Source organism: Microplitis demolitor, chromosome 2, assembly GCF_026212275.2.
Source record: "Microplitis demolitor isolate Queensland-Clemson2020A chromosome 2, iyMicDemo2.1a, whole genome shotgun sequence".
NCBI lineage: Eukaryota > Metazoa > Arthropoda > Insecta > Hymenoptera > Braconidae > Microplitis > Microplitis demolitor.
The window spans coordinates 15,610,215-15,634,465 of record NC_068546.1 but is presented as its reverse complement, the minus strand read 5'-3'; the positions used below and the strand labels follow the sequence as shown (position 1 = coordinate 15,634,465).

General features: G+C 32.9%; 2 protein-coding genes across 2 annotated transcripts in view; both read left to right on the top strand.

Moving 5' to 3' along the window:
• LOC103579904 (uncharacterized) overlaps window positions 1–24,251 on the top strand; it is a 442,473-nt gene that overhangs the window by 167,322 nt on the left and 250,900 nt on the right. The window contains exon 2 of the mRNA XM_053737114.1: window positions 13,444–14,073. Coding sequence (XP_053593089.1) covers window positions 13,588–14,073 — 486 coding nt within the window. The 5' untranslated portion in view covers window positions 13,444–13,587. The remainder of the gene's footprint in view (window positions 1–13,443; window positions 14,074–24,251) is intronic.
• On the top strand, window positions 18,498–19,074 carry LOC128667379 (histone H2A-like). Its single transcript, XM_053737115.1, has one exon. The coding sequence runs from the start codon at window positions 18,499–18,501 to the stop codon at window positions 18,910–18,912; it is 414 nt and encodes a 137-aa protein (XP_053593090.1). The 5' UTR covers window position 18,498; the 3' UTR covers window positions 18,913–19,074.

Below are 24,251 nucleotides of genomic sequence, written 5' to 3'. Positions count from 1 at the left end.
GCCTACGTGCACTAACCCAGCCTGAGGAGCTGGTCCAGACACATGAATTAATTATTTATAATTTAACGTTATTATTTGTGAATATTTAAAGGTTATAATTTTGAGTCATACTATTTATTATTGCTTATATTTCTTATTACACGTGGGCAACCGCATACGGTTTACCAGATTGATCCGCGTCTCCGTCGGGAGTTTTGATACGGTATTCGTTATATATTATTTTAAATAATGTAAGGTAACGTTTATTTTCGACAGCTCTTATTGACCGCATGGGTGAATTAACAAACTTTTCCGATCACTACTGTCTCTTTGAATATTCTTCTCCTGCAATTTTTATATTCGTTTCGTTTCCGTTGGTAGTCTGGTACGAAAAAGATCCGGGGGTTGATATATTAATAAAATTAGTATAAGTTCGATTAGTAATTAAGTTTAGTTTGTTGGTAGTCTTAGTTTTAAGTCTTAGTACTCGCCCACTTATCACCAGAGCCCAAGACGACTATACCATCATCCAACGTCTACATTGTCCCATTTAAGTACCTGCCACCCGCAAGTTTAGGCAGCCAACAAATCGAAGACAACTTTTAGTCAATAGACCGTCAGCAGAAAATTACTAAATTTAACATCGTCCAGCGAATTGTTACTAGGCAAGATAAAATAGTCGACCAATTGGCATCAATAGCTACCGTCAACGACTGTAACGATTTCAATGCCGTATTTTATTTAAATAGAATGAAACATCGAGATGGCATCATATACTCGGTTGTAACGGGTAAAACTGGGGTTGATTTCAGCTGCCAATTAAAAGTTATTAATTGATAAGTCGGAAATGAACCAAATCAGAACCAGAAAAGACAAAACAGTAAATAGACAAATAATATCTGAATGCAAGGAAATTTAATGATTAGCCAATAAAATATCCCAGAAAGCAAAATTAGAAGATATACAAAACTACCCCTTTGGCTCGGTTTAGCTCGCCGGAGTCCAGGGTTGAAAACAAAGGGGGTTTTCAAAAGATAGACAATATTAAATGTAATACTTTAAAGTTTATTCAAATCAAACCTTTACATAGGCTTCGAGCCCTTGTTCTACTACCTTTACAAGAAATGATTACGGTTTTTTAATTATTTAAAACTATTTCAAATCACGGTTTATCACGGTTCTGTAAATACGTACACACGGTTACGCGGTCAATTCCCACACACACACAATTTACGCGGACTAGTAACGCGGGTCTACCCCTCTCCCGGATGCTTCAGGGGTGTCTGGTCGACTTCCCCGTCGGCCCTGCACGAGTTCCCCTTCCCTGAGGGTAAGCGGATGGTCTCCGTCAAACCCCCACCTACACGGCTAGTTCTACCTACCACCCCTTGGCAGAAGGCCTCAGAGTGGGGACCCTTAAATCTCCCCGAGAATCAAAATTTCGCTTACCTTGGTCCGGTCGGACTCGGGGTAGTCGAAGTTCCAGATGTTGTCCAGGGAATGGTCTTCCTCCAGAAAACGTCTCGGGAGACTAAGTTGCCCAATACGGGCTTTAACGAGCGCTCTTATTACTTGAGCCATCCGTCACACATACGGAAAAGGATAAATTCCATCGCCCTCTAGCGTTGCTTTCTAAAGCGTAGTGATCGAGAAAATATTCTAAGTCCAACCGTCAAAAATCAAAGGAAGCAGAAAAACGATGAAATATTATTCAAGAGATTGAATTTCTTCTAAGTTTTGTGTTTTAATATCAGTGAGAATTGAAAAAATATAATTTAACGAAATATAAAAATGGTTTGAAAGGAAAAAGAATGTGTTTAAGACTTTGAGTAAACATCCAATACGGAGAAGTTAGCCTTACGGCTTACGCACTCGCGAGCGAACGGAGAGAGAATGAAAGAATACGCGATTAAAATACTAAGTTAAATTAAAACTCTCTCACATCATTTTTCATATTTTGTCTTATTTTATATTCCTTTCAATCTCTTGAATCTTTTGAAAGATTCATATGGAATTATTTTTCACATTTTTTTCCTTCTCCTTTAAATTTACTGGCTCGGGACTTAGAATATTTTCACTCGGCGCGTATTCATATTACCATTCTATACACTCGTACCAATGTAATATCACACAAAATCTTAGTACTAATATGACACAGCCATAGTAAATACATCCACTATAGTTATAGCAATAGTTTAAGTATATTAATAGAAATAATAGTAAATAATAGTTATAATACCAATATTTAAGTAGATTACAACAAACAAAATAGTAGTTATAATAAGTACCATAGTTTTAGGTTTCATTAAACGTTACAGGTAGCATTAAGTAGTCATAGTTATTAGAATAAGTACCCTAGTTTTAGGTTTAGTCGTAAGTAATAATAATAATAGTAATATATCACAAATAGTAAATAAATAGTAGTCCTAGTTATTATAAACAAAGTAGGTTTAGTAGTTAACAAGTAGTCATAGTATAAGAATAGTAGTAATTTAGATAAATAGTAGCTAGTATAGTAGTAGATATAAGAAATCAATAGTTGTAAGGATAAAAAAAAAAAACGAAACGGGTCCGCCCCAACTGGTCTGCCATCACACGGTAAAGAGTTGTGAGTTATCATCGAGTATGCCGACTACGGCCAGAAAGCCATCTGGGATATTACTGTGGCGCCTTCAAGTGAAAGATCTCGAAACTGTGAGCTGGATTGAAGAAAGAGAACGACAGGACGCCATTCTAGGTCATACCTAGCCGCTATCAACACGTGTTCTTTTTTAGTTTTGTATTTGTCCTATGATTGTGAGCGATTCATTCTAAAATTAATCCCGAGAAATTACTAGAGCTGTTGACTGACATTTTCTATTGCTTGAATAAAACCGGTTTACGTTTGTTCACCGATCATTATACGTCATTACGAATAGCAGCTTGACTTATTTCCACTGGTACAATTTCAAGAGTTTGTATTGATTTTATTTTTGATATTGATTTTCGTTAACTTTATTGTGTGTCGCTGATAACCTCAGGACTAAAAATTTTTTTTGTGTCTTTATACTGCGTACATCGAGCCTCGTCATAACGAGTTCGTTATGAACGTAAATACCACCCAAGTCCGGATTATTATGATTATTTTTTATTATTAAATTCGAATTCTAAATTTATAATTCCAATTTCATCGCGCTAGGGAATTAGAACTAATTTTTTACTACTTATATTAAGCTCTGTTGCATTCATTTAATTCACACTACGTTGAGGAATTAAACATGGAATCGTCGCCTTCCATGTACTATGCCAAATTACCGTTTGGGATGTCAACTGAATTGATATCAAGTTCCAGTCAAGTCGACTAGTACGGTATGAAATATTGCGCACGTACCAATCTATGATTTATTTGATAATTACTGAAATTATTGCTAGCCGTGTCGATTATACCGATTTTGTTTAATTTTTGTTTTGTAATTATATCGAGATATTCTTATGTTTTTGTTATGAATTATATCCACTCCCTATTATTATTTGTTTGATTTCTACTGACTGTATACTATTATTTGTCGAGTCACGATATTATTTATTTTTCTTATTGTTATTATCGACACAGTTGCTGTCTCCGGCCTGTAAATCGGATTATTAGATGAGTTTGTTGATGTTTCCGAATTCATCGATTTCTTTATATTTTAATTGAAACTATAATAACTTAATTCGGATTTTGTCAACAAATTTATTGACGTAAGTTCAAGTGCCTATTCCTTTCCGATCGGCCACCCTGAGCTAACGACAACGATTTCGACGACAAATAAACTGATGCGGCGTTTAGCAAACACAGAAATCGACGAGATAAGCAAAATATAGTACTTTGTCCGCTGATAGTTCGCCTGTAGGATTCCAGACGACCAAGTATCTGGTCACAATATACATTTAGTGGTTAAGGTAATATTGAATATAATTAATTATTTAAAGCAACTAATTATTTATATAAATAAAAATTAATTGCTGTTCGTTAGTCTCGCTAAGACTCAAGAACAGCTGAACCGATTTGGCTAATTTTGGTCTTGAATTATTTTTGGAACTCCAAAAAAGGTTTAAAAGGTGAATAAATATGAGTTTAGTATAGTGCCAGATAGCTCAACTGGTAGAGCACTCGGCGCGATACCGACATGGTCTAGGATCGATTCCCAGTTCGGGCAATTTATATTTTTCTCAATTTATTCATAAATTGTCTTATCAAGAAGATTTGCATGTTTAGGTTTCCACTATATTAAATTGGTTTTTTATATAGTAGAAACGAATTTAATATAGTGGAAACCTAAACATGCAAACCTTCTAAATCAGACAATTTATAGATAAATTGAGATAAATATAGGGGGCGTTACACGCCAAATCGGACACCATTTAGCTCTTGCACATCAGATTTTTTTGTAACTTTTTTAACTTTGAGTATAGGTTGAAAGAAGCCTTCATGATTTTTTTCAAATTTTTTCCCCCAACCGTTTTCGAAATATCGAATTTCGAAAAATGTAGATTTTTTTTCGAATGCCTGTAACTTCGCGAAAAGTCGTTGTCACGTAGTGATTCAAACGTGAATCGCTGCGCGCGCTTTTCCATCTCGCCGTAAATTTGACAACACCTCCTAGCTAAAATCAAGCGCATTTATTTATTATAATTAATTATTATTTAAATATTTATATTATTATGATGGATTATTTTAGTATGATTTAATTATAAATTTATTGATATTATTGTTATTATGTTTATATAAATGTTTTGATAATTATTTTGAATTTATGTACTTAATCGATATTTTCATTTCAGTCAGTACCACGCGTGTATGTAGAGCATACATAAAAATATCGACCGAAGTGAGAGTAAGTCGATATAGTGGGGATAAAATTCAATATTTTTCTCCAGCCACGTAGTGCACTGAAATAATTATTATGTTGTCGTTTAAAGGGTTAATAACTATTATGTTTATGTTGATAAATAGGAAATATTGTTTAATTTATTATTATAAAATAACTCAGGTCGTTTCATGACTTTACATATTTTATTTTAATTGAAAATTTCGGGTCCGAGGTCATGAGAGGGGATAACACGGTAGTGATACCCATCCCTCGGAAAAATCAACGAAAAAATAATCAGAGAGGACCGGGATTTTGTAAAGGTAGGACGTGTTGTTGTCCGTGATCATTTTTGAGTAAATTGTTCTGGCTCAGTTGCCGTAAAAAAGTTATTAAATAGTTAAAGTTCATTTAATTTGGATAATTGGTATTTTGTTATACTAAAGTAAAAATATAGTTCATGTGATATTTATTATCCAAAAGTTCCAGAAGTAAATTGTTATCAACGCCGGTAAGTCAATTGTATCGTCATTTGTTGCATCGGCTATCGCTGGACCCTCAGTAGAGTTGATCACGGTATTTGTTTGATAAATAATTGAAATTGAGTTATTGTTATAATAAGTTGAATATATTCGGCGTCCGTCACGGCATTTGGGTGCATATTTACTAAGACGCGTCGAGTAAATTCCTTAGGAGATTCGACAAGGATAGCGTATGTAGCTCCTTGTCTTACAACAGAACTTAAAATATTATTTCTCTAGGTAAAATTTATTTTATAATTTAATGGTATGCAACCCAATGTTGCCAAATGTATATTGAGTACCCGCGTCTTTGTCTCCTCAGAGTAAATAATACAAATTAAAGAAAATGATTAATATTATTTTATTTATTTACAATCTATATTAATTATATTGGGTAAAAATTTGTAATTTGTAATTTGGTTTTCCCCAGTGGATAATTAAATAATATTATTTGAATTGAATTGATTACTATTGTAACCATTTGTTGAGTTTATTTAAATATATTTTGAATTAAATAATTTTGTAAAAAGAACCCAGTGATAGCCAATATTTATTTGTTTGTTTCCTGGATATATTTAATAGTAATTATTCCTTATTATTATTTTTATTTATTATATATTTGTTTTGTTGTCATTCCGCTTGGTGCATACATTCTCACTCAAGATTTTGTCCCGTGATCTCTCCCCTGATCGTTATTGGTTTTGTCCGTTTTGTAAAAACGGGCTGGCGCCCTCGTGCACTAACCCAGCCTGAGGAGCTGGTCCAGGCACACCTTTAATTTGTTTATAATTATTTATTATTTTTAGTTATAATTATAATCGTTATTTATAATTTTTTAATACACTCGTGTGACCACATACGACTCCGGGTTTGTTTCACGTCTCCGTCGTGAAAATAAAAACGGTTTACGTTATATGGTTTAAAAAAAATTTTCAAAGAGACAAAAAAAGTTCATTTTTAGATATCTTATCAGTAAAGAATATCAAAAAATTTATTTGAACCACGAATCTATTGAAATTTAAACTTTTTCGTATAAACTGTCGATTTACAAAAAACACGTACTGATCGATTTTCCTCATAATTTTCCACAGCAAACTCTCACCTATTCTTCAACTTTTCCAGCTATGTTCATAATGAGACAACGATAAGATCTATTTTTTAAAATTTTTTTAAATTTTATATTCCAGTTTTTTTTTCAAGAAAAATGTCTTAAAATAATAGCATGCTCAGTATTTACTGTTAATAATTATCAGACACATTTATCATCAAAATTTTCTAATTTTATTTCCTCAGAAAAATTATTATTTATTAATCAAATATGATTGTTATTAATTGAAATTATTATTTATAAATAAATTAGTAATAATTTTTCTGTGGAAGAAAATTGGAAAATTTTGATGAAAGTTGTGTGTCAGATAATTATTAACAGTAAATTCTGAGCATGCTATTATGTTAAGGCAATTTTCTTCAAAAAAAAAACTGCAATGTAAAATTTAAGAAATCTAAAAAAAAATAGATCCCATCGTTGTCCCATTATGAGCATAGCTGGAAAAGTTGTAGAATAGGTGAGAGTTTGCTGTGAAAAATTATGAGGAAAATCGATCAGTAAATGTTTTTTGTAAATGGACTATTTATTCTTAAAAGTTAAAATTTCAATAGAAGCGTGGTTCTAAAACTTTTTTTGATATTTTTTATTGAAAATATATCTAAAAACAAACATTTTTTGACTCATAAAAAATTTTGTTTAAAGCACTTTTCACGAAGTTACAGGCATTTGAAAGAAAAATCTCTTCATTTTTCAAAATTCGATATGTCGAAAACGGTCGGAGGAAAAAATTTGAAAAAAAATCGTGAAGGCCTCTTTCAACCTATGTTAAAAGATGAAAAAGTTTCGAAAAACCCGAGGTTCAAAAGCTTAATGGTGTCTGATTTGGCGTGGAACGCCTCATATATAGCCCGAACTGGGAATCGAACCTAGACCATGTCGGTATCGCGCCGAGTAATCTATCAGTTGAGCTATCTGGCACTGTACTATATACCTTCGATTTGATCTATAACTTATTGAGCCACACCATCCATCGTACGGTAATACATCAATTTTATATAGTGGAATCCTAAACAGAGTTGATTTTTTTATTTTTCTCTACAATCGATTGGGGCAGTATGAAGTCTGCCGGGTTAGCTAGTGTTAAATAAATATTTTCTTTTAACAAACGAATATAATACAGTACAATTAAGAATACAATAGGAAATGCTTAGATGCATACATGCAGTTCAGTGGTATAACTTATTGTGTCCCTACAAATGAGGTAAAGGCGGAAAACGAAAAAATCGATGTTCGACGGAGGTTGTCAGAATTAATCGATCGCTTCTCATTGTAGCAACGTTTCAGAACTTACTTCGTTTTTTTTTTTTTTTTATTTTAAATTTGATCGGTGACAATTAAATTAATAGAATATTTACAAATGATATAAATAAATAAATAAGTAAATGAATGAGTATAATAAAGTGGTACGTTGTTATTTTGTGAAATAACTTTTATTTAAAGACAAAAATTAAATCGCGTAAATTTTTCAATTATTAAACCGGACTTGGCGTTTGGGGGTCTCAGTTGCTGTGTTATTGTTTGGCTGGGAGTTTGTTATCACCATCATCGTGTAGACTGAATTCACCTCATAAACCGGCTTCAATCTGTCCACTGAAATGGCGATTTGTCGTCCTCGAAAATTGACAATAAAAGAAAAATCGTGTCGAGTTATTACACGATATGGACCTTCGTACGGTGGTGAGAAAGATGGACCAACCTGGTCATTTCGTACCAGTACGTGACTACAATTGCTAAGATTCTTGAAATAAAAAACAGAATGCTTGCCGTGACGTGACATTTCGGCCCGTGCCAATGAATTGAAATGACTTTTTAATGTATTAATGATATCGTGAGGTGTGGTTTTGTCACTGGGAGAAAGTATCTTACCAGGCAAACGAATTGGATAACCGTACACTAGTTCAGCCGGGGTCATATAAATGTTGCCGTCTAAGCAGAGCGTAAGCCGAGTAAAACAGCTGGTTATGATCCATACCATGACTCTTGAAACGTTCAGCGAGACCATTTGCTTGCGAGTGACACGGAGTAGTATGCAGGTGTTTTATTCCATACATCTTCATTAATGATTGGAATAACGACAATTCGAATTGTGGACCTTGGTCCGAGGTAATGCGTTTAGGTACTCTGTGGTGAGAAATTCAGTGCAGCGATAGTGCATGTATTATTGTCTCTGCAGTTCCATTGGATAACGGGACAACCTCAGGAAACCCAGTGAATCGGTCGATGATAGTCAATCATTGATTAAAACCTCTTGATGTTTTTAAAGACCCTAAGTTGATGTGAATGTGCTCGAATCGTTCAGTTGGAGATTCAAAACTGACGATTGGCGATGACACGTGTCTCCGAATTTTATTCTCCTGGCAATCAATGCAAGATTTTGCTCATTCGTGTCAGTCTTTATTAATAGATGACCAGACGTATCGTTTCAAAGCTAACTTGAGTGATCCTTTAATTCGTTGAAACTGCGACGCGGTTGTCTATCGCAGCAGTTGTTGAAGCTCGAGGTCTTGCTTCTGTGCATCGGCAAGGTTCTCTAATGTAAAGGCAGTAGACATCGCTTTGACTCGTGACAATATGTCAGCGACAATATTGTCGTTGCCCGACACATGCCTAATGTCAGTCGTAAATTGACCGATGAAATCCAAACGGCGGAATTGCCATGGCGAAGCTCTCTCCGTATGCTGTTTAAATGCGTGTTGAAGCGGTTTGTGGTCTGTGTAGATCGTTACGTGTCGACCCTCGAAAATATGCCGGAAATGTCTCACGGTAGATTGCGTGTAGTTCTCGATCATAAGTCGACAATTTTTGAATCGACGGCTGTAGTTTCCAGCTAAAGAATGCCAGCGGCAACCAGTCATTGTTTCCGCGTTGCTGGAGGACGGCACCGATCCCGATATCTGATGCATCGGTAAAAACTGCCCGATGCGCGGTCGGGTGCTCGAGGAGTGTTGCATCAGCGAGAGATTGCTAAGTGGCAACAAAGGCGTTTTGCAAATCAGCTATCCGGTTGACTGGATGCGATTCTTTGATTTTCGATCTTTCCAGTACTTTTTTTAACCGTGCTAAAATTTTTGCATCGTAAGAACTGACCTTTAGAAATGACCTTTCTGTAGAAATTCACTGTGCCGAGGAGTCAACGAAGAGCTTTTACGGTGGTAGGAGGCTTGAAATTCACAATAGCCTCAACTTTTTCCGGTAATGGCTTGATTCCATCTTTAGTGATTAGATGGCTGAGAAATTTTACTTCCAGTAGACCAAACTGGCAATTCGTTACGTTTATTACTGGTCCGTATTCATGGAGACGTTCGAATAAAATTCTCAGGTGCTCCATATGTTGCTTTTTGTCATTAGATGCAATTAAGATATCGTCAACATATGGAAAAATAAAATCAAGGTCGCGACTGACCTCGTCAATAAATCGTTGAAACGTTTGAGCCGCATTTTTGAGCCCAAACGCCATAAGCCAGAACTCAAATTATCCGAAAAGCGTAATGATCGCCGTTTTTGGCACGCCTTCTGGTGCAACAGGTATTTGTTAAATAGCCTTTACAAAATCGACGACTGAAAATATATTTTTACTGTTCAAAAATGCGGCAAAGTCTTCACGACAACGCAACGAGTATTTGTCGATAACCGTTCGATTGTTGAGTTGACGGTTAACATCGCACGGCCTCCATTCTCCGGACTTCTTTTGCGCTAAATAAAGTGGTGAAGCCCTGGCGCTGTTAGATGGCCTGCAGATACCTTTCTCGATCATTTTTCAGGATTCGGCTTGTGCTATTTTTAATTTAACTGGAGCCAGAAGTCTTGCTTTGCATAAAACTGGCGGTCCAGTCGACGTTCGTATATGGTACACCATTGAATGTTTCTTTGTCTGACGCTCGGTAGTATCAGGTCATGTAATATCGGTAAAGTCTCTCAGTAACTCAATACACGCAGAGTTACCATCGACTGCTTTAATACTTGTTTTTGCCAATGTCCTGTGAGAATTTCCGGGTGTCAGTAAACCAGTAGTGCCATCGCGAAGGCATTTTCCTTTTAGGTCGACTAGTAAGTCATAATGACTCAATAGTCTGCACCTATAATCGGTTTAGTCACATCAGCAATTATAAAATTCCATGAGAATTCACGGCGAAGTCCAAGATTTAGTTTTAATGATTTTAAACCACAGGTTTGAATGATTGAGCTGTTCGCGGCATACAATTGATAACCTATGAATGTACGGATTGATTTCAGCCAGCCACGTTGAAAGACGAAAAAATCTGAGCCGGAATCGACAAGATATTCCGTTCCTGTAGTTCAGTCTCTCATAAACAGGCGGCGAGAAATCTACTGATTTTAGTTGGTATTTCCCTGCCATTTACAGCCGGGAGCGCATGATCGGGTATTTTTACCATGTTTGTAGTGGTACCAGCAATAGTCTAAATTTTTTCTTTCCGGGGACGATGCTGTCGGAATACTCTGCACCGTGTATTCGGAAGTTGCTCCTGAGTAAGCATTTCGATATACTCGGCAGTTAACAGTGCAAATTACTTACGCAAAGTAACGATTTCTTCTGCGGTGGATGCGTACATGTTAAAATATAAAATATAAAAATAATATTTCAAATCAGAATATCACCTGCACATACAATTATTTTAATTTAATTTTTATATGTATCCAGCGATGACTCGCCACTCAGGAATATACGGTTGACTCTTTGGATTAATCCTCGAAACTATTTTCGATGACGTAGCTACCGGAAAATTTAACGTGACACCGTACGAAACAGGCAATTTTATTTACAGCGCGCAAAAATTTTTATCACTATTCGATTCGCACTAAAGGTCCCTCGAATCAACACTGATACGGCATAACGTCCATAAGATGCCCAGCAATGCATCAGCGGTGATAAAAGATAAAAACTGAATAATGATAAAAAAAATCACTGCACTAATTAAATCAAAAACAAATTCGCACAAAAATAAACGTGAATAAAAATCACGATCTCACCGAGTAATTGGCAATGCGATAAAATATTTGCAGCGAAACGATGCGAGGACGCGTGGAATTCTTATACACTGTGTAATGCACGTGTTCGACGCTTCCCTTAAAATGAGATCACGTGGGCTTATAAATTTAGTAGTTGAGGCAATATTAAATATAATAAATAAATTATTTAAACCAACTAATTATGTTAAATCAATATTTTTATTTAACGAAGGAATATAATACAGTAAAATTAAGAATACAATAAAAAATGCATAGATGCGTGTATGCAGTCCAGCGGTATAATTTATCGTGCGTCTACGAATAAAGTAAAGACGGACAACAGAAAAATCGATGTTCGACGTAAATTGCCGAAATTAATCGATCGCTTCTTATTGTAGCAACGCTACATAGATACAAACATATATATATATATATATATATATATATATATATATATATATATATATATATATATATATATATATGATTTTATTAATGTACTTGACTACCTTGTAGATTTCAAAACATCGTTTTTTTTTTTTTACATTTTCTTAATCTTTATGCTTGTAAAAATGACCCTCGAACAATTTTTTTTTTAATTTCAATTCTTTTATGAAGGATAATAGTGAAAGTTTGCGCCCTCCTCCACACTCTAGCTTGCGAGTAAGAACTTTAAACGCAGTTTACTCGAGACTACTTTTTTTTTCAAATGGCGGACAGTTTATCTCTGAAACTACTCAACCGATTTCAATGGTTTTGTTCTTGTTTTGTTTATTAAGATGTTTTGTATGACAGTACACCACATTTTGCCAGAAAATCTGATTATAACATTTTTTTTAGCAGAGAATATTAAAAAACAGAGGTGTTTTTTCAAACTTTTTTTTTACAATCCGCCATTTTTTTCATTTTTTTATTTTTGGCTAATTGTAGTGAATTGTCACGTAAGAGACTGTCTATTTGAAGATGCCGTTTTCCTTTTTTGTTTTAAATTCACAAATCCTAAGATTAACTGACCGCTGTGGGACACCATTTCTTAACCCTGCATCCGTCACGCTACGAGCGCAGCACCGCAATTTTTATTAAAAGATTATTTAAAAAAAAAAAAAATCACTTTCTTAGTCTTTTGTAATTTTAAGAGTTCTTCTATTATACTTATTAGTATCGAATGAATCATTGATGATTAATTTTTTCGACATTTTAAATATTTAAAAAACAATTTTTTTTGTTGGAGAACCCGAGAACGCGGTGATTTGCTGCTGACGCGAGTAAACTCGGACGTTGATTTTGTTCGGATTTCATACGCTGTGCTGCCAGTTACCACTAGTGGCTCATTTTCAACTCATTTGATTCGTCTCTTTCTTTTATATTTTTATTTCATACAAAATTTTTATTTTAATAAAAAAATTCTCAAAACAATTACAATTGTCTAGTCGTATAAGCTTGTTTGGTTTGAATTTTAAAAAATCATAATTATGATACTTGGCAATATCGCAATATTAAATACATTGCGGCGGAACGCCGCAGCGCGATGCACGAAGGGTGGCATGACCACGCGACGGACGAAGGGTTAAAGCCTCGAATTTGGCACCTCCTGGATAGTTTTTAAAAAAGGAAATTTAAAAAATTCAAGTATCTTTGTATTCTATGAGCTTAAAATGAAAGTCAAAAAAAATTCATTGTAATATCTTATACAGGACCTGAAAAAAAAATTCTTGAAAATGTTGTATGTTTTAGCTTTCCAAGGTGGGCAAGTACCTTAACACAATCAAATGTTTATCAATAGTATTGATTTGAACAAAATCTATTTTAACAAATAGCTTAGTAGTTTAAAAATAATAATTTTGACAGACTCCAACTCGAAGTGAGTGGAGATATTTAGAGCTCCTTGAAAAGTGTCGACTGATTACTAGAATTTTTTTTTTGATAGTGATTTATGTGAATTATATTGAAATAAGATTAATTTATATTCATGAATCATGTAAGCTTATCTCTCATATTAGTTTTTTAATGAGTGCGCTAACTGTATTATTCATTTCAGGATGCCAATTCACGCTTAAGTGTTCGTCTTCAAAAGGCAGTAATAGCTGATGACAACATTACAAGAAGAAATCAATTAAGGATCGAAAGGCACATAACTAATGACTAATTGATCGGCTGAATATTGAAACGAAAATTTTGAAAAATGTATGCAGCTGCAGGAGGTACTAGTATTGCGAATCGAAGAAAGCAAAACCAGCTGAATAAACAACGACCCTTATTGGCTACTAATGGACCAAAAATTCCACGTTGTAGAAATGGCTTCGAGAGGGAACAGCGAATCTCAAATAGCATAAAGGGACACAAGTCTTCACGGCAGCATATACCAATATTACAACCTCCTCACCATCCGGCACCATCATCTACGTGTCATAATTCTTCCCAAACTAAGAATCGATTTCAGAATCCCAATTGCCACTCTTTTAAACATCAACGACCAATTAGTGAAATAGTAATTCCACATGGCCCTTTAGCACCTCCACTTTCACCGATTCAATTTTCTATATCACCACCACCGTTATCACTGGAATCAGCAAACTCTGGCACGCATCCATTAAAATTCAACAATTTTCCATTTCCACCGTCTTCCTTATTTGAATTAAGAATATTGCCTTCTACTTCTGAATTACAGGTGGGTTGAACTCGTGCAATCATGAAAACGGAATGTATTATTAAATTCTATGTATTTATTTTGATATCATTGAAAAAATATTTTTCTTCAGATTTATGAATTTCTCTACGGATCTTAAATTGAATATTTTTTAAAATTTTTTGAAGAAAAATGAAATTGCAGATAAAAATGAAAATAAATTTAAATATTATGAATTTTGCTAACTATAAACATTACATATGACTGCAATCAATTGCGTTGATTTTAAGTCGTTCATCCTAATAAATAATAATGTCTTTAATTTAAATGATAATATTAAAGAAAAACGGAAGACTTCAATAGCAAAGGAACGATTGGTATGCATGTTAACTTTATGACGCGCGTGGAATTCAATCGCACGCAACTAATCGAATCATCTGCAAATTAGATTAAAAATCCTTGTAGTACTAGCAGTATTTCCATAAGTACTAATCTCGATGGAAAACGGGCAACAGAAATTCATAAAAAACCGATCACATCCTAATCTTGATGAACTATACCTCAACCATAGTTCAGTTTTCCAATCACCTTTAAAAAAACGACATACGGAAAATTAGTTTTTATTTATTTATTTATTTATTTATTTTTTTTTTTTTTTTTTTTTTGAGAAAAATAATTACAATACAAATTAATCTATAATTCAACATTATAAATTTTTATAGGATTTAGTCGGTTTTTTGTACAAGTAATACAATAGAGAAATATTTTCAATTAGTTCATATTTTTATAACAATCAATGGTAATATAGTCAACTTGAATGGGTATAGTAAAAGAATGATGCACGATACTTGAGCACTGACAACAAAACACAAATAGCAAAAATAGAAATAGTAAACTACATCGGCTGTCTGGTGGTATAAACAATTGAAATTTAAATATCATGTGTATTTGCTCAACACGTATTAATCAGTCCTTTTTTTTTACAACCTACAATTGATAGTCAAGTATGCTGAGAACAAAATAAAAATTTTTTATTTTCAATCAATTTTAAAGAAACGAACATTATGCTAAAAACTTTTGCAACTAACGTTAAAAATCTCTAAAATTTTGTACCAAAGGATTGAAAGTATTAAAATCTGACTTAATCCTAAGAGTACGATTGTAAAACATCCAAAAGGAATGGAATTTTAGATTCTTTTGAATCTTGCTCAATCCTAAAATTCCGATTAAAATCATTTGCAATTTTTAATGCTGGTCTATAAGAAAAATAGTTTTATTTTATAATTGTAATCAATGATCTACATATTTATCACATGAATGGAAAAAAAAGAATGAAAATATGTCTAAGAGTGCGACATCTTCCCATGAGTAAGGTTCATTAATCTAAAATCATTTTTCTCAACCAATAAGGATTGTGTCGGCCTCACGTTGTTTCGCAATTTCATAATATCACATACGTTCAAAACGTGAATAGAGTGATTAAAATATTGTTCAATAGCTTTCAATTTTCGAATGTGCTAATTAATTATTAAAAAAATGTAGCAAATTCTATGTTCGTCAGAATCGTATCAGATCTTGAGAATATTGCTACTGAATATTGTCCAGGAAAATTAAAAAGGTGTCATTCCTTTGAACTATTTTAAAAAGTCACCATTTCTGCAATATTGAAATGTTAGTTCACATTTTGGAACACTGAATACATCATTAAAACCCATACATTACCCCACAAGGTTTGAAAATTTCAAAAGTATTGAAAAAATTGAATTCGAGAGCAGGTGAGCAATTGTGAGTAGGTTCTTAAGGCACTTGGCAAAATTTTGTAAGTGCCCCTGAGGGACCTCGAAAAAAGAAAGTCAAGGTCTACCTGAGAAGGAGTAGCCTCACAGCTACTCTTAAAATTTTTTTAATGGGGAATTTCCTTATTCAAAAAATGTTTTTCAGGAATTTTAATTTTGTTCCATCTTTAAGTTAGACATTTGAAGAATTGACAGATAAAAAAGCAAAATCAATTAGTCGGCACTAAATGTCAGCCAGACTAGTCAAAAATAGTTGTTACTATTATAATTATTATTATTTGTTTTTTTGTTAAATGCTCAGGGGGTTATCCCCGGTAGTCCGACTCTACCGAAGGCCTCACCTGAGCGCCAAATCCTTACTGCTGCGATGCTTCATCAATAAAGTGATCAGCATGCGCAACAGGCCATGTTTCGTTGCCTAAGTAGAAGGAGGGATCCGAGAATGACAGCCTTTTGCATCCGCGATGCGAAAAACTAAACTTGCGGAGAACAAGTTGGGATTCTAGTCACGCTCAGCGTTTCTGACGACCGTCTTAAATTCCTCCTTAGGGAGGTCAATAAGAGGGTTTACTCTTTCGAGACCAAGTGATATTGCTGCATACATTGCTGCCTTATATAAAAACGCTCCCTTATGCCTATTCCCATGAATGTGAACAATTTTCATAAGGTAGTCGTCTTCATCTTATTATTATTATTATTATTATTATTATTATTATTATTATTATTATTATTATTATTATTAATATTATTATTATTATTATTATTATTATTATTATTATTAATATTATTATTATTATTATTATTATTATTATTATTATTATTATTATTATTATTATTATTATTATTATTATTATTAATATTATTATTATTATTATTATTATTATTATTATTATTATTATTATTATTATTATTATTAATATTATTATTATTATTATTATTATTATTATTATTATTATTATTATTATTATTATTATTATTATTAATATTATTATTATTATTATTATTATTATTATTATTATTATTATTATTATTATTATTAATATTATTATTATTATTATTATTATTATTATTATTATTATTATTATTATTATTATTATTATTATTATTATTATTATTATTATTATTATTATTATTATTATTATTATTATTATTATTATTATTATTATTATTATTATTATTATTATTATTATTAATATTATTATTATTATTATTATTATTATTATTATTATTATTATTATTATTATTATTATTATTATTATTATTAATATTATTATTATTATTGTTATTATTATTATTATTATTATTATTATTATTATTATTATTATTATTATTATTATTATTATTATTATTGTTATTATTATTATTATTATTATTATTATTATTATTATTATTATTATTATTATTATTATTATTATTATTATTATTATTATTATTATTATTATTATTATTATTATTATTATTATTATTATTATTATTATTATTATTATTATTATTATTATTATTATTTCTTTTTTTTTAGTTAAATGCTCAGGGGGTTATCCCCGGTAGTCCGACTCTACCGAAGGCCTCACCTGAGCGCCAAATCATTACTGCTGCGATGCTTCATCAACAAGATGATCAGCATGCGCAGCAGGCCAAGTTTCGTTGCCTTAGGAGACGGAGGGATCCGAGAATAACAGCCTTTTGCATCCGCGATGCCAAAAACTCAACTTGCGGAGAACAAGTTGGGATTTTAGCCAATGCAGACACAAAAGTCTGTTTCATCCCTCCTAGGACGCCAACAATAAGTACGACAAGCTTGACACGGTAGCCTGGGTAGAGTTTGCCAATTTCAAACAGGAGATCCTGATATATTTCGTGTTTGTGCTCTTCTTTAACCGTGATGTTATACTCAGCAGGTGCTGAGAACTCGATAACATAAATGTCACGAGCGGTTTTATCAAAGAGCACAATATCAGGTTTATTGTGATCGATTTTCCGCGTTGTTGCGAATGGCACGTTCCAATAAATACGGCAACGGTCATTCTCAACAACTTGCGGAATATCTCCTGGCAGATAAGGCAGCACTGGTGTTTTATCGATACCGTGAGTATGTCTTAGGTGGTAGTAAAGTACTCGCAGAGCAGCATTGTGACGCTGGACATATGCATTTCTTGCCAGCACAGGACATGCTGACAACAGATGCATAAGCGTCTCAGGATGTTGCTTACACACCCTACACAAAGTGTCGGGTAGCTGCATCTGGAGCACTTTAGCACGGTATTCAAGAGTATTGATAACACCATCTTGGCAGGCAAAAATATATCCTTCGGTCTCAGACATCAGGCCAGCTGACCTGAGGAAGGAAAACGTCAGCTGCTCGGACAAGCCATGTTCACGCACGTGTTTAAAGAACACGCTGTGCATGGACTTGTCCATATGTGTGCTGAGCAGTTTTTGTTGCTCAGCATTGCTGATGACCCTCTTAAATTCCTCCTTAGGGAGTTCGATAAGAGGGTTTACTCTTCCAAGACCGAGGGATTTTGCCGCGTAGATTGCTGCCTTATATAAAAACGTTCCCTTATGCCTATTCTCATGACTATGAACAATTTGCATAAGGAAGTCGTTTTCATCTGCAGTGAAATTGACAACCTCGTATGTTATACCCTTATTATTATTATTATTATAAAAAATGTCTGGACGTGGAAAAGGAGGAAAAGCTAAGGGCAAGTCAAAGACACGTAGTAACCGGGCTGGGCTTCAGTTCCCCGTTGGTCGTATCCATCGTCTTTTACGTAAAGGAAATTATGCTGAACGTGTTGGAGCTGGTGCACCAGTTTATTTAGCTGCCGTCATGGAGTATTTAGCTGCTGAGGTACTCGAGTTGGCTGGTAACGCCGCACGAGACAACAAAAAAACCAGGATCATTCCAAGACATTTGCAGTTGGCAATCCGTAACGACGAAGAGCTGAACAAATTATTATCTGGTGTTACCATCGCTCAAGGAGGAGTTTTACCCAACATCCAGGCTGTACTTTTACCTAAAAAGACATCAACCGGTGGTGGGTCTAGTAGTAAAGGCGACAAGGCCTCGCAAGAATATTAAGTAAATCAATTATGATTAATGCTGTTGATTAAGGAGCTGCTCAGCTCATTCATTTTAATTCTGTCCTGTTTGATATATGTTTCTGTCTTGTTTCTTTTAAAACACATGTAGATCATTTATTTAATCATATATATTTTTTTACTTTGAATGGTTGATGCTATCTATTTTTTTTTTTTTTTTTTTTATTATTATTATTATTATTATTATTATTATTATTATTATTATTATTATTATTATTATTATTATTATTATTATTATTATTATTATTATTATTATTATTATTATTATTATTATATCCCAAAGTTTTGAAAAAACTGCTGCAGTGACACCGGAGGTCACATGGTCTCACAAGAGTTAATCACTTCGTAGTGGCCTGGAGTGAGAGGCACAGCCGATATACACTCTCTCTCGAACCTTAAGAGTCACATAGTGCTGTTCTCGCGCACTTACGCTATACTTTCACGACGATCTGTCAGATAGAATGTTTTATCAAAATGATCCGAATATTTGGGAGAATTTATCTTTACTAACCTATGTTACCCTTCCAAAATTTTAAAGTACTCTCAGAGCATGATTCAAGTTTGTTAACGAAACCATTTTCGACTGGTCTGGCTAACATTTAGTGCCAACTAATTGATCTCGCTTTTTTATATATCAATTCTCTAAATATCTAACTTCAGGGGACCCGGTGGTCTAGAGGTTGAAAATTTCATGATTTTAAAAAAATTTGTGTTTTATATCATAATAAAAATCAAACCTTTTGAAATTTTGAGAGATTATTTTATTATTATTAAAATATACAAAAATTCATATAGTTAGAAAAAGAACTATTTTTAATATTTAAAAGATGGCGTTGAAGCCAGCTCCTTAAAAAAAAGGTCCCGGGTGGCGTAGAACAATTCAGCTCTTCTGTGGGTCTGAAACAAAGAAAATTTAATGGATTTTAATCAGTATAAATATACCTACCGCAGGAACTAGAATTAAAAAAAAAACTTTTTGAAGAAGTGGCACTTTGTTGAAATTTGTAGTCCAATAATTGCATTTTTTTTTTTCTTAACATTTTGCATGTTAAAAAATAGAAATATTCAACGCAAAAATTTTATTCCAGTTCCAGCGATAGCTGTTAGTGTATTAAATAACATATTAAAATTTGAAAGCAATCGACCGGATAGTTTTTTTTTCCCTACACCAGGCAGAAAAAAGTAGTTTCGAGAGAAATTCGTTTAAAGTTTTAATCAAAGGAATTCTGAAGAAAACTAGATTTGAACATATACTTACGATTAAGCACCTATTCCAGAGCCACATTTTTTTCTTGTGCATTTCTTGGGTTTTTCTCATTTTTTATTATATGTTGACCTGTTTATCATTATTATAATTAGGTATAGAATTCGAAGCAAATGTTTTCTGCCGAACATTAGAATAAAAATTACTCACTCGGCTGGCCTGCTAAATAGCTTTTAGATCATGAAATATGGGGAATATCATCACCATATTTTGACAGTATATCTTTGATGTACTATACTTTCGAAATATGAAAGAAAAAAAAAATTCGAAATTTCATGACCACCGGGTCCCCTTAAAGATATAAAAAACTCGAAATGCCTCAGAAACATTTTTTTAATAAGGAAATTTCTATTTTAAAATAATTCAAGGGTTGCTGGAGGCCGCTACCTTCCAGCCAGACCTTAACTCTCTTTTTTAGGGGTCTTTCAGGGGCACTCACAAAATTTTGCGAAATGCCTGAAAAACCTACCCTCTTTCCTACTGATTTGATTCAACCGGATACTTTTCAATCCTTGAACTATACTTTTAATCTTGGTCTTGCGCAAGTAGTCGTATATTTTACATATTATAATCTTAACAAATAATTGTAATCTTAACATAATACCTTAAGTTATCGCCTAGCACAAGTATGAGTAAAAATTAAAAAATTTTTTTACTTTTGTGGATGGTTTCTAATACTTGCACGAAACCAGTAATTAAAGGATTATTCTAAGATTAAAAAGTATTCGGTAAGGTTGTAAAATTAAATCCAACCAAATACTTTTTAATCTTAGAATAATACTTGACGTATTTAGTCCTGTACGTGTATGTTTAAATACATATATTTTCCCGCGTAATAGCATAATATAAATTATTTATAAATAACTGCGTATGATAGGTGCTGTGACTCAATGAATTTGAATATATAAGTATAGATTAAATTATTTAAATAAGGATCGTAAGCAGGAAAGTATATTTGTTTTTACTCATACAAACGAGACTATATGGGGCATTCTACGCCAAATCACCGAGGTCATGGTCCTTACTATTATTTATTTAGTTAATTTCATATATAATGATATAAATTTTTTTTTTTTTTTCCTAACTAACTTCCCTCTCAGAAAATTTTTCATTTTAAAAATACGGGAAGTTATTGGTTTTACTCCGATTTTCGAAAATCGACTTTTTTTTAGATGTCAACGTTTTTAGGTCCTAGGAAGCTATTCTGACTATTTTCAGAAGGATCTTCGACTGCCCGAATGTGTGTGTGTGTGTGTAGATGCAAACTCTTCATATCTTTTTAATGAATTGATAAAATAAGATGGTTGGGGTGGCCACCGAAAGAGTTTGACGGCCTTGAACTTTTCTGAAAAGTTCAAATCGATCGATCAAATGGACTGTAAGTTATAGAAATAATAGAATAAAAAAAAATCGGTCTATCGATTGACCCTGCTGTACAGCTCCAAAACTTTTTGCAGTTTTCGAGCTCCTTAAGCTTGAAAACATTGTTGTGAATACATTTTCGAGCTCTTCGAAAATACTTTTGAATGCCATTGTTTTCGAAAAAAAAAAAAAAACATTTTTTAGCATTTCTTTCTTCCACGATATCTCGCGAACGAATTTACCGAATTTAATGGTTGAGGTGGCAATCAACGCCTTATATTAAGTTCTAGCGCTGAGTAGATTGCGAAGTCGATCGTTCAACTCGTTTCTAAGAAATCAATAAAAAACTAATAAAAAAAAATTTTTTTTTTCGTAATTCGCAAATATTTTCGAGTCTACTTGATCAAATGATCTAAAATTTGCAGGAAAGTTGATGCCTAACAAGCTCTTTCGATTGCCATAAGAACCATTCCAATCGTTTCTAGTAACTTGATTATTTTCATTTTTCAAATAAAAGCTAATAACGAAATAAATTAAGATTCGAGTTCTCATCCATGTTGTTAAATATACTAGTAAAAGTATCAGGAACTTGGACAGGAAAAAATTTTTTTTCCAGTGCTAGATTTTCAAATGTTGCAACGTTTCGTTGTATTTCACAACTTCATTAGGCAAACTGTACAAATGAAAACAAAATAATATTTAAAAATATGATCAAATTAACACAATTTTTCATCTTGTCTTTTTTCTTATAACTTAAAAAACAACGAACATCTTACATTTGAGGTTAACACTGTTGTGTGTCAAAGTTAACTCCAAAAGATTTCATCGTTTTAACAGATATAAATAAAGTCAGACGCCTGACAGCCATTATACAGAGAAACTTAGTAAATATCTATTCCACCAAAACAATTCAATTAAAAAACTTTTTTCTAGTTAAAAAATTACAATCATCATAAGACAGACAGCAACAGACTGAAAGTAAGTAACTGTTAGGTTAAAAACAGTTATGTCTCTCAATCCTACACTACCGACTTCTAATTTACGAGTCGGTGGTGAATTTAAAAATAACTGCTGATGATGATGAAATAATATTAAGCTCTTACAAATACATCAAATAAATAAAAATCTTCGATTTACAATAAAATTAATTCATTAATTTTTTTTTTAGCAACTGATGTGATATCACTACATGACGAACTTAATCCTTGGGTATCAGATTTGAAATTTACACAATTGAATACTTTGATGAAAAACATCTCACTAGTATTACGTTTTAGGAAATGACGTTCATAGTCTAAAGTCTGGGCAGCATTAAACTGAAAATTGTGTCCACTCTCGAAGTGATGATTTGCCAATGCCTTCGCATTACTCTTGTTGATGTTAACAGGCCTGCAATCATTGATGCGTTGATAGATCCGCTTCTTCAGTTTTGGTTTCGTTTGCCCTACATATAATTTCCCACAAGAGCAAGGGATCCGATACACTAAACATGATCTATCACCCCTATCCACTGGATCCTTTAAGCGACTATGCAGATCTTTAATTTTCATTAAATTGTAAGACTAATTTACAATTCGTCTGTCTAAACATGGATCCAATCCTGGGTAACAATCCTTTAACATAGGGAAGCTTGCAGAACTCCCAGTCTCTCAAGCCTACATTACTCCTTGAATTACTATTCATTCTGTCCCGAGTAATTATTTTCACACTTATTGAGAAGTGATGATGGATAGTTGTTCTCTATTAGCTAATAAAACGCTTTGCTGGTTTTGAATCAACTGAACTGTTTATTTCAATCATTCACATACATTTATTCCCTAAACAGAATACATTCACTAACTTAGGAATGACAACAGATAGCGCTGCTGGATATATGTAATTTTGTTACAATTATTTAACACCCTGACCTAAAAAAATAAACTAAATTTCAAAAACAAAGTAAACAGTTGTTATAATCAAATATATATGACATACACTACACTTTTGAAATACCCATCATACTTAAAAACTTGTAATGCTTGTCTTTACATAAGCTTTTGGTCAATATATCAGCTGGCATATTATTTGTTGACACATATTCAATTTTAACTTTATTTTCTAAAACACATTCTCTTACATAGTGGTGCCTGATATCTATATGTGTTGTGCGCTTGTTGTGAAACAATGAATTAGAAGCTAATTTAATTGAGATTTGGTTATCACTATACAAATGCAGTGGCATACCTACATATTGTACAAGTTCTTTTAGTAAATTCATTAAATAAATGCCTTCTTTACAAAATTCAGATAAGGCCATGTATTCTGCTTCTGTACTAGATAGTGCTACAGTTTTCTGTTTCTTAGATTCATAGGACACTACAGAATTTGACATGAGAAAGCAAAATCCAGTATATGACCTTCTATCAAGTGAACAAGAAGCCCAATCTGCATCTACAAAGCCATGCATATTACAGTTGGTTTTCTTATATACAAGACCACAATCTCTAGTACCTTTCAAATACTTTAATAAACGTTTTAAATGCTTCCAATGTGTTTCATTGAAACAATTATTATATTGAGTTAAGAAGCTTACACTAAATGCAATGTCTGGTCTGGTAAGTACTGACAAATACATCAAACTACCTATTAATTGTTGGTATGGATAATTTTTATTCAAACTATTATTCATATTCTTTTCCAACTTTAAATTAATT

Excerpts from the sequence above, each read along its gene's own strand:
- LOC128667379 (XM_053737115.1), top strand. The coding sequence starts at position 18,499 with ATGTCTGGACGTGGAAAAGGAGGAAAAGCTAAGGGCAAGTCAAAGACA.